Genomic DNA, 12023 nt, shown 5'->3' with positions numbered 1-12023 from the left:
TGAGGTGATCTCCGTGAGGGGAGGAGCTGCCTCGTGCCGGGCACCGCCGGTTCCCGCCGCCCCCGGGCAGCTGAGGGCGCCGAAACCATCGGAGGAGCCGCGGCCGGCCTGAGGGAGGGAGGAGGCAGCAGTTAGCGGTAAAGGACTGAAGACACCAGAAAAGAAGTCGGGGGGGAAGCATTTGGGCGTTTGGGGGGCTTTTGCCCGTTTTTTTGGGGGTGGGGGGGATTGGCTTTTTTTTTGTCTTTGCCTCTCACCATTCATTTTCATTCAACTAATTTTCCCCAAGTGGAGCTTGTTTTGCCGATGGCAGCAACCAGTACATGACGTCTCTGTTTTTATCTAAGGACTTCGTTGATCTGCCCAGGGCAGTGGAGGCATCCCCATCTGTGGTGGCATTTAAAAGCCTCATAGCTGTGGCACTTGTGGACATGGTTAATGGTGGGCTTGGCAGCCACTGTTGGACTGGCTGACCTCAGAGGTGTTCTCCAAACTGAATGATTCTGTGGTACATTATCCTGACCCATGTAAGACATGTTACGTTCTCCTGAGTTCTGAAGGGGAGTGAGAGCGGCTGGGTGGGCATCTGGCAGCTGGACCAACCTCAACCCATGTTACTTTTCAAGTCTTCCACACAAACCAATGATTTGCTATTTAAGCAGGCTCCTCTGGAAGAGGAAAACTCCGAGGAGCTCAGCTCCTGGCTTCTGCTCCCTCAGCTTCCAAAACCAGTTGCTTTTTAAAATAACTAGAAAAGGGGAAAATTACCTTTTCCTTCAGATCAATTCCTCTGGATAAGAATCCAGAACTAACTATGACATTCTGAATACACAGAGTACAAAAATATCTGTGGATCTGGAGAAACTCTGAGTGACAGGTGACAGTCAAGGCAATCCTAGCACAGCTAATAAAAGAATTTATTGTAAACATACGTATATTACACAATTATACAGTATAATACAGATAACATGAAGGATTTAAACACTCAGCATTACAAATAGGGGCAATATTTGTAAAGAGATCTTTAACTCTTCAGAAAGCCAGAGAAATATAATGTAACATTTCAACACACCGGCACCTGTAGCATTCCACAAATACCTGAAGGGATGTGTGAAATTCCACAACCTCTATCTTATCTCCAAGCAATTCCCACAGGAACTTCTCACCAACAATCTTTCTCCCACCACTATTCAAAATGCAAAGAACTTGTTGCAAACATTTCCTACATCTGAAGAACTAAACAAATGTGTCATTTTCTATCTGCTTTTAACAGTTTATTTTTCTTCAGCAAACTTTATATACTAATAACATAGCATCTCCTAGGAGAATAACCTGTGGTTGCTCAGAAATGTAGCAATAGATCTCCACTACAAGAACCCCATTAAGAACAAGAGGTTCTGTACCTGCCTGCTTGAGGGCCAGATTCAGGACTTTTTCTGAAACTCCATTCCTCACAGAAAAGCAGGACACAGGCAAAGAAGCCACAATTTGCAAACAGATGCCCAAAGATGAGTTCCTGCATCCTCAAAAGCTGCTCTGGGTGTTCTCAGAATCCCAGAAACAAAGCCTGCAAGAGGCAGGGGCTGGAAATGCATGTGTACAGAATCACAGAACAGGCTGAGTTGGAAGGGACCCCAAGGATCACTGAGTCCAACTCCTGGCCCTGCACAGGTCACCCCAGTGTCTGAGAGCATTGTCCAAACGCTTCTGGAACTCAGACAGCTTTGGTGCTGTGCCCACTGCCTGGGGAGCCTGTTCAGTACCCAGCCACCCTCTGGGTGAAGAACCTTTTCCTGATATTCAACCTAAACCTCCTCTAACTCAGCTTCATGCCACTCCCGTGGGTCCTGCCCCTAGTGAGTGAGGAGACAGGTACCTGCCCCTCGGGAGGATGCTGCAGAGCACAGTGAGGTCTCTGCTCAGTCTCCTGGGGCTGAACAGACCAAGTGACCTCAGCCACTCCTCCCACAGCTTCCCCATCCCTGTGGCCCTCCTTTGGGTGCTCTCCAATAGCTGAATGTCTTTTTTATATTGTGGCACCCAAACCTGCACACGGTACTCGAGGTCATTGCAGATCATAGCACGACTGAGTATGCCCACAAGGCTGTTGCCACAGGACCTGCAGGCTGTCGTGATAGTGACAGGGATTCTGAAAATGCCCTTTTCTTTCATGAGTGTACAGGGTCGCCTGAAAGCAGTACAGACCCCAGGGTCACTACAGCCTACAAAGCAGGGGCCTGCAGTTCCCCAGCTACCTGGATTCCTCCCAACTTCACACTGAGCTGGAACATAATCACTGCTGCTCAACTCCATCACACTGACCTGCGCTGATAAAGTGATGTCAGGGCTAAGCTGTGCCCTTTCCTTTCACAGGCAATCCTGCACTCAGCTCACCCGAGCAAGCCAGGATTAGCTTTTGAATCCAGAGCATCTGTAACGTCCTTCCTAGGGGGCATTTAAGTCCTTCTCTAAATGCTGTTTGGATTTCATCCATTGGTCCCATTTCCTAGATTCAGGGGTCAGGTTCTGCCACTCTTTTATTCAACAGAATTGCAGCTCCCTGTTAGCTGTGATGAACTGAGAGGGGCTTTCCTGCAGACCCTGGTTTCATTTAAGGTGGAGAAGACAGGTGGCATCCCCTCTGAGGTACATAGTGCTTCCTTCAGTTTAACCACTGCATCAAACTTATACTAGTCTCCTTCCAAGTCTGAAACCTCTAACTGAAGCATTTCTCAGTTACCATTGCCTGTGTTCTAGCCCCAAAAAAGCACCAAAAGATAACATTCTGCTCCTACCCCAGGCCAAGAAAGATAACTGTTGGTTGAATGTTTATAAAAGGCTTTGTATCGTCAAAGCACGGCACCAACGAGAGCAAGGCCTCAGTACACCCCTGTGAGGTAGGTATCCTGCTCCCCATGCTCAGAGATGGGGAAACTGAGGCACAGAGTGATTAAATCAAAGGCCATGCAGCAGATCAGAGACCCAGCTGAGATCAGCGCACTGGAGGTTCTGGCTGTTTGGCCCATGCTCCACCCATGACAACACTGCCAGACAAAACAAGCATGCTGAAAGCATCACAGTCCCACAGGAGTCCCACCAACTTCACAATGGCTTGTTCACACTACCAGCAAGCACCCACGGGGCAGGACAAAGGGGTGCTGGATGTGGGGTGGTCAGGATGTTGTCAACAAAGCTTTCTTCAGCAAGGTGTTGATAGCCAGGCTGCAGACATGTCTCCCTCACCAGTGGTGTTCCTGAGACAGGCAAGTGCTGGGGTTGATAGCAGAACTTCTTCCTGCAGTCAAGCCATCAGAGGATCTCCCCACAGGCAGCCAATCTTTGACTTTTCAATCCCACCAGGCCTCTCCATGTCAAACAGAACTTAGGCCAAAGCAGTGCTGCTCCCACAGCACTTCACGGTGCAGGCTGATACCTGGTGAACATTAAGACTTGTCCAACACTGCTGCTCATCTGCCCTCCAGCACTCTTCAAACCTTCTGGCAGCCTGGGGAGGCACCTGCTGGGCAAGTGAAGCGTTTCAGGCAGCCCAAACTCTGAATATCATCTCTGTTCCTCTCCATTCCCACGCAGGACAAGTGGTCAGTCAAATCTTTCCAAGCCTGATGGTGGTTTGTTCATCTTGCTTGAGGATCTGCCAGTCTACCCTTCCCAAGGTGACTAAGAAAGGTGGCACCTGACACCTCCTCCAGAGAGGCAAGGAATTGGGTTAGGTGACACTTAGCTGAGTAAGCTGCTGACAAACCTTCCCAGCTGTGTTCAGTCACATCCATCACGCTCAGGGCTCAGGCAAGAAGGGCCAGATGTGCTGCTGCCATCAGCCTTCTGCTCCCCCAAATCCACACCTAATCCTCCCATGCACTCCAATGGCACACCTCACACTGCTGCCTTTGCCTTTCCCACAGTCACAGTGCCAAAGCAAGTGCCCTGCTTGCTGCATGGGGAAACCAACTCGTATGTAGACTGCACTAAAAAAAAACATCATTTCTCATCTTAAAAACCAGTTCAGTCTCACCAGCAGAGCTGTCTCAGAGGGACCAGGCCTGTGGAGTCTCTCACAGCTAGCAACTCGATGCAAACTGACAATGTTTGTTCAGCCACTGAACATACACTTACCAAGTAAACACTGACATTTAACAACTTGATTTGGAACAGAGCATCATTTTGTTGCATTAAGGTGCATCTTTAATTGGAGGTAACAATCTAGTAGCCCAATGTTATAAATGTAATAGTGTCCTACAGAAATACTGGATTTGTCAGCCCAACTTCAGTCATAAATCCACCTTTCCTGTAGCACCTTCTCTGCTCTATTTCATTGCTCCTCATTTAGTATCTTCATATGTTTGTTTGTGAGGAAGTCAAGAAAGGGAATATTACAGATGGCTTTGTGAATATTCATCACTGTGATCTCTCTTGGAGTCCTGCAGGGAATGCATCAGAGATGCTATTATAATACACAAAAAACCACATGTCCATAAAGCAGCAAGTCAAAAATAACAATCAAAGCAAAAAAAGGATATAAGAGCAGGTGTTAGAGCAAGGCAGGGAAAGCATTAAAATATCACAGCACAAAAAAAAAGCCACTCAAATGACTGGGGGGAAATCTCTTGGGCACTGGGACAGGAAAATTAAGTACTAAAGCATGAATTCTTGAACTTCTATAGACTAATTTTTGTGTATGTACTTCTACATATAGCATGTATACATACTTTTTAATATATTAGGCAAATATTTATATACTGCATACAAGTGAATAATTAAACTGAGTTTTTTCTCATAGTATTTGGGTTTTTAAAAATCAATTTAAAAAATTGATTTTAGAAACTCAAATAATGCTGCTGAACAGAAATCAAAATGTGGCCTAATCAATAGATACTAAAAAAATTTCTTTACTGTTGAGGGTGGTGAGGCACTGGACAGGTTGCCCAGAGAAGCTGTGGCTGCCCCATCCCTGCAAGTGTCCAAGGCCAGGCTGGATGGGGCCTGGAGCAACCTGAGATAGTGGAAGGTGTCCCTGCACATGGCAGGGGGTGGAACACAATGATCTTTAAGGTCCTTTCCAATCCAAATAATTTTATGATGCTATAAAAATTACTCAGCATCTGAGACAGAAAAGTAAAATAGAAAAGTAAAAGTGCATCAGTAAAATAGAGATTATTTAGGTTAAGTTCTGGCAGGCCCATGGCTAAGCTGTCTACACAGCAGCCTGAGATGGACAAGAGTGAGCAGGTCCTTGCAGTGTGGCTGTGCAGAAACTGCTCATCTGCCTCTGAGGCATGGCAACAGCAGAGAACCCTGCCTTGCTTTTCAATGTTTATGTTCCCATCCCTTCCCACTAGGGAGCCACGGAATGACAAACCCCTTTTAAGGCTTGGTTCTTCTCAGAGCACAGTCCATAAACTCCCTCAGTCTGGTGGTCTGAGGCACACAAAGGCTGACTGAATTCCCCAAGCCATTCCTCCCTCAGTGCTGGTGTGGGCAGTGCCAAAGCAGCCCGTGCTGTACCTGTTGTGAGGAGCTGTCTGGTACGCCACCGCGAGCGCCTGCCGCAGGATATCGCTCATCAGCTGCTCAGTAGCCTGGGACAAGGGACAGCAACAGAGGCACCATGACAAAAAGAGCAAAGGAACTTGCTAATGCTCAACTATCAGGGTAGAAGCAGCAGAAATTTTGGCTGGCTTCAATCCTCAAATGATCAGCACAGGCAGTTCAAGACACCCGAGTGAGTTTTATTACTTAAGACCTGAGTTTATTGAACAGAATAAGAGCCAGAGGTGCACAGAGCTCAGGCTGCAACTGCCCAGCCTGCTGTCCCTCCAGACCTGCAGAGCTGTACGTGCCCAGCAGGGTGGATCCAGCATTCCAGAGCCTGAACTTCCAAGAGCATTTCAGGACCTTCACACACCAAGCTGGTTTTGTGCATGGCAGACTGCAGATATTCTCCTGGGAGCCAGTACCTCTCCTCTGGTCACCAGGCTTCTGTCAGAACACCCTCACAGGAACCTCCCAGCCTGGGCAGCCATATGCCCAACACTTGGCTTAACCAAGGTTCAGTCAAAAGCTAATTAAGGCTCTTGGCTTTCTGTGCTGTATTCAAGACCAGAGGAGAGATTTCTGCAACGTTCAGTGAGGAAAGCTGGCATAACTCTACAGTTATAATGGAGCAACCTGATGGCTACAATCTGTGTCTATAAATGGATGTACTGTGGAGTAACAGGGAGACAGCACAGGCATGCACATTAGTGCATGTGCCACCTGGAATCAAATAGATTTTGTAAAACTCATCTTCTGATATGCTGCAGTTTGTATAAACAACCCCAAAAATCATCTTTGGCATGAAATACAGCAGAGTGCTGCTAGAAATAATCTGAATTAGCCTTCAGCCCAAACCTAAGAACTCAGATCCCTGCTGTTCAAATTTTAGAGCAAAACCATTTCTCTGTTTTTCCAGAAGTGATTATGATGGAGAAATGGTTTCTCACACATGGCAGAACTGTTACTCTCCACAAGAATCCAGCAGTCTCCCAGCAGAGACAACCTGGGCAAAGTAACTGAGGAGTATTCAGGAAAATATAGCTAACCTTGTATAAAACAGCCAAGTCTTACACAATCTGAAAGATCCCTCCCAGTTCTGAAGGGAAGGACAAAGCAAAGGGTACTTTCAAAATCACAGAATGAGTCAGTATCTTTGTTGTGGTGAGAATCTGCAAATCACTATTCTGTGTCCAAGCCAACAGATCAGTTAGAAAACTGAAAACCCCCACAAAAGTGTATAACCCTCTTTGGGCAGTTCTGTATCTATCTATTCATGCAGAAAGACAGACTTTGATTTGATAAATGAACATTAATAAAGATATTCCATCTTTCTTTCTAATTGCTGAATTAATACAATTACAGACAAGCCCTTCCTGTGAAGTAATTTCTTACCTTTAAAATCATATCTTCTATCACAGATGCATAAACATTCTTTTGTACCTCAGCAGGTTGAAAAGAAATCCCTATCTGTAAAATACGAGAGAAAAAAGAATGAGTATATCAAAAAACACAATGCACATTGTACTAGAATTAGATGAGATTAACAGAAAAAAACCCCTGTAACAAAGGGTAGTTAAAAGAGAAGTCAGTAGACATACAGAGCTGTCAAGCAGCTTAATTTAAAAAAAATCTGGGTAAAATTAATACAGCCTGTAGAATAGCCTCTAAAAGTCAGAAGAAACAAAAGCATGTTTTAGTTTTTGTTTCAGAAAGTCCACACAAAACCCAGGGTATCTGTGAGCTGAGAATGGAAGCTCCATTTTAAAACTGTACACATCTTCAATCCATCTACTCATCATCTTTCTGCACCCAGCTATGGGCACTGAAACCACTTCAAACAGTTCTTCTGGCACAGGAGTTCCACATCAAAAGTGTTTCATCCCTCAGTTCCATTCTCACTGTGCCCAGGCCTTTGTCACCTCTGAGGCAAGAGACCAGACACTGCAGAACCAAGGTTTTGTGCCTTGGTACAGCAGCTGACTGTGGGGACAGGGATTCTTTCTTTCTCCAAATCTTTCCTGCTGCTGTGGTACAACAAAAAAACACTTTCCTACAAGTCAGGCCAGTCTCTTCTCTCTCACCTGCTGCCATGACAGAAAATCTCCCGCTCTCCTGCCCTGAACTGAACAGGAGGAAGGGATCTGGGCAGCAGAGAAATTTGTTGAGTTTTATTACAACCTCTTTCAGGAACTGCTATTACACAGCATTGGTACAAGCAACAAGTCCACATCTTTTGCATGATGGGTCAGGAAGAATTCAGTGCTAATGCTCCTCATCCCTCATTTATCCTTGCTTTTAGCCTTTCAAGATGATTTTTCTGTACTAAGCCCTGCAAAACAGCTACTCTGAAGTGAGCTCCCAGCTGGCATTCTTCCTTTCCCCTGCCAGAACTGGCAGCTGTGTGCCTTGAGTCAGAAGGTCCAATTTTTCCTGGGCATGTATAAAAAATTTCATTTAAAAGTCCTGAAGCCTATATAGATGAAAGAAATGCAACTAAATAAATGTAAGAGCACATCTAGCTTAACAACAGCTCTAATCAGCTTCATGATTCACTTATTACCTTCTCAGCAGTGTCCCTCACAAACTCTGATGCAGGCAAGGAAGCCATGTAGAACTTCATCTCTTCTTGTTTCTCCTCCTGTTCTTTCTTAATGTTTATTTTTAATGGCTCACTGAAGTTGAGAATATCTACTTCCTCTTCATGTTCTGGCTCTTGTTTCAGAAATTGCTGTAGCTCCTCCAGTTTTCGGCACAGCTCCTCGCCACTGCTGTAAGATGAAGGGCACTCTGAAATAGAAGCAATCAATTAAACACATGATAGGTTATAGAAAGCTGTTTATAAACAGATGCACACTCAAAATATGGTAAGAAATTAAGGTAATTGCAAGTTATTTTTGTAGTGCCTACCAAATATAAAGATGAACAGAAACGCAAACAGTCATTGAGAGCCTTCTAATTATATCCTCATGACACTCATGGTTCTCTCCCACATCTGCTCCTACACCAATCAAGAAGGCTGCATTTCATACAAAACCAGGCTCATGTCAGTCTCTGAACATTCTCACAGAAGCTTTTTAAGCTTTTTGGCAACTGGCAAATCATTCTGATGCTCTTCAACTTGCTTAGAGAAGTGGAGCCTTTACATGTAGGCACCATGCAGTGCTAAATCATCTTTTACATTGTGATGAGCATTATCATGCTTCTTAAGAAAAAATCAAAGACAGGTTCACAGTGGAATGGCAAAAGGGAACCTCTTCTCTGCATGACTGACACAAGCCAGTCAAACCTTCAGTGCAAAGCAATGCAGTGAACAGATTCTACTCTTCCAAGACAAACACAAATATAGTGATTTAGACATAAATATTATAAGGTGGATGTAGGCTTCCTTTCACCTTCAACAACTGCAATGCAGGGCCAGACTTTACAACATGTAATCAATTCCATACACCTCTGTGAAATACCTTAAATCCCTGTATGATCACAACAGAAAACCATTCAGCTTTTGGAAAGGCATTATCTAAAGGTGAAACAAGGGAGCTCAACTGTGAAGAATGGATGAAATTAAAGACGTGATTTTAAAACATACTGAAATGAACTGAGGGATCCTAGAGCTATGCTAATGGAATAATGCAGCAGCTGTAACACAAGGCCTGGAGCTTCACACCAGCCAATTCACCTCACTTTTGGAGGTAAATTAACCCCCACTGAGCTCCACAATGCCACTGCCAGCTTTGTTTTTTTTTTGTTCTGTACCTGAATCCATTCACATTGTTTGCATGATAAGTCTTAACAGAGGCTAAGCATACCCAAGGACAGAAATGTCATTACTCCCCGTGCCTACTTTGTGTATCCACTTATAAAGGATTACATTGTGCAACCAGGATCATCTTTCATGAGATTCATCTACACTGAGCCTCCAAGAGCCCCAAAGCACAATAAAAACCAAGAGAAGCCCCAGAAAAACATCAGGACTGACAGGGACAAGGGACAGCCCCTCTTGTAGGCCTGCCCTTACCACCTCCAAGTTGAGTTATTCCAGAGTGAATTCAGTGAAAATAAGGAAAGCAGGAATATCCTTCTCCAGATGTGCTTGTGCACAGGCATTCAATGAGCAGTGTGTGGCAGAAAGGAGCTCCCTGTGCCTCCTCACTCACCTGGCTCACTGTCTATCTGTGTCAGCACGTCCTCGATGGAGTCCTCGTCGCTGCGCAGGGTCTCGGGGTCAGGGGGAGTGTAGCCATGGCACCGGCACCACTGCACCACGTGCTTGGTTTTCAGGGGGCTGATACTGTGAAACCTGGGGTGCTTCTCCACGATTTCCTGCAGGATCTTTCTCACTGTCATTGCTCGTTGCCACTGTGACCAACCAAAGAGAAAGCTCATCAAACTGGCTACAACATTTATGGTTAGCTTACAGCCCAGAGCCATAATCCAGCTTGCAAGGCAAACAGAAAAGGAACATGATCTTCTCAGGAGTCAGAGCGCCTTCTGACAGGTCATTTAAACTTTATCATCCAAAGAAAATCCCAAGATAAGGGACACACGTTTACAGAGGCCTAGTCACATCTGTCTTGACTTGAAATATTTCATCTCCCAGGTAACAACAAAGATGGCATGGTGCAAGAATCCACTAGAGCGAAATATGTCCTTAAAACTTGGTTAAACTCTTTGATCATTTAACCTGGCAACAGCAGAGGATCTAATTCAGTGTTAACATCTTCCTGTAACACTCCACAGCAAGATGGCAAAGTTATGAAGAAATAGAGGGAAACCACAATACAAAAGGTCCAGGTTAACTGAAATATCTATCTTTGGTGAGCTGACAATCTATTTCAGCACTAGTACTGCTTATATCAGACCCCTCAGTTCTCATCCTACAGAAAGCAGACACAATCCCATAAGAAGATAGATAAAGTATGTTGGGGAAAATTCCCTTGACTGTAACATGCCACAGAGGAGAGATGAGGATAAAGTACTACCAGTCTGACAAAATTTATAGCTTTAAAATGCTTCAAAAACCATCTTACTATAAATAAACTGAAAAATGACCTTTAGCATCCTTTCTGCTTGAGAAAGCCTGTGAACAATAAACTGGATCACTGTCTGAACACAAGTCAGTGCACCTTGCAGTAAGGAATGCCGCCATTTAAAATAACATTTATTCAGAAAACAAATCAGAAAACAACAAGGAAAGTTCCACAATTCAGAAATCCTTCTTTCCTAGTAACTGCTTATGAAACACTGGAGGAGAGAATTACCTCAGCTGCCCTCCTCTTCCCAATGTTCCAGCTGTAATACTGTTCCACTGAACTGGCACAAAAAGAGCTTACATCCTCACCTACAAAAACACAAAATAAAAACCCCATTAAATTTTCAGTAAGGGAAGTAAGATGCATTCTGGGTTTGATGTGATTTATCACAGAGGAGGAGGGAAATGCATTTCATGCTCACAGGATCAATGACTGCAACCAACTCTTACAAATGCTGTGCTCTCTCCAAGAGACACTGACACTGATTTCTGAATGCAAAACCAGCCTCCCTCCTGGTCATACACACACAACCTGCAGCTATGGGCTCTTTTAAGCCTCTTTCCCCCCCCAACTCTATTAGGTAGACCTGCAAGTCTGCCTTACTACTGCCTTTCTTTTGGAAAACTGGATTTTTTTTCCCAACAAATCACAACATGAAAATGAAACAACAGTGAGATGATTTCCTGACAAAAGCACAAGAGCTGTATGTGATGAAAGCTTTCCTGTGCCTCTCACTCCTTCTTTCGTGCCTCTGCTTGAGAGGCTCTGCTCTACCCAGAGTGCAGGACCACTCCTTCAAAGTGCATCAGTTACCAGGGAAAGCTGATACATTTTCAGGTATGTACATGAGTAAGAGGAATGAAATAATAAAGTACCACAAGAGATTAACATGTTTCTCTGCAAATGATTCCCTCATGTTTAAAAAAGAAAGCAAAAACCCCAATAACAAACACATTTCTGTGTTGAGCTATGTTATTGTACTTGCCAGCTTGATGAAGCTCTAGTTTTAAATTTAAAAAAAGAAAAAAGAAAAGCAAATCCATTAAGGATAAACCAGGAAAAAGAAGACCTACTTGCAACTATTATGTGAAGAAATACAATCTATTTCTAATTAAAAAAAAAAAAAAAAACAAACAAAAAAACAGATGAAAGATTTTAACTGCTAATAACATATTTGACTTTACTGGAAGAACCTAATTCTAAGCATCTTCAGAATAACCCCTGGGGTGAACTCTCTAGGAGAAGGGCTTCATTTCATTCCACTCTTTAATAACTTCTGTGGCTACAGAGTATGCAAGGCGTTCTGTTGATACACTGACAATACAGAGCAAAGCCTTTTCATTTACTGCTTACTTTTTTCAGCAATTAAAGGAACCTTCTTCACTATTGCTGTTAAAAGCTGCTGGACGTTCTCCAAATATTCTATGCTGCAAGGGACAA

At 44.1% G+C, this 12023-nt stretch overlaps 1 protein-coding gene across 1 annotated transcript in view; it reads right to left on the bottom strand.

The window, feature by feature from the left end:
• Nucleotides 1-899: 899 nt before the first annotated feature.
• YEATS2 (YEATS domain containing 2) overlaps nt 900-12023 on the bottom strand; it is a 48795-nt gene continuing 37671 nt past the window's right edge. Inside the window, exons 24-30 of the mRNA XM_058811878.1 lie at nt 11937-12010; nt 10812-10891; nt 9708-9909; nt 8114-8340; nt 6946-7020; nt 5524-5597; nt 900-4439 (exon numbers count right to left, since the gene is read on the bottom strand). Coding sequence (XP_058667861.1) covers nt 4331-4439; nt 5524-5597; nt 6946-7020; nt 8114-8340; nt 9708-9909; nt 10812-10891; nt 11937-12010 — 841 coding nt within the window. The 3' untranslated portion in view covers nt 900-4330. The remainder of the gene's footprint in view (nt 4440-5523; nt 5598-6945; nt 7021-8113; nt 8341-9707; nt 9910-10811; nt 10892-11936; nt 12011-12023) is intronic.

This window comes from Ammospiza caudacuta, chromosome 11 (genome assembly GCF_027887145.1).
Source record: "Ammospiza caudacuta isolate bAmmCau1 chromosome 11, bAmmCau1.pri, whole genome shotgun sequence".
Taxonomy (NCBI): Eukaryota; Metazoa; Chordata; class Aves; order Passeriformes; family Passerellidae; genus Ammospiza; species Ammospiza caudacuta.
The sequence above is the reverse complement of the archived record's forward strand: the minus strand, read 5'-3'. Positions and strand labels throughout refer to the sequence as shown.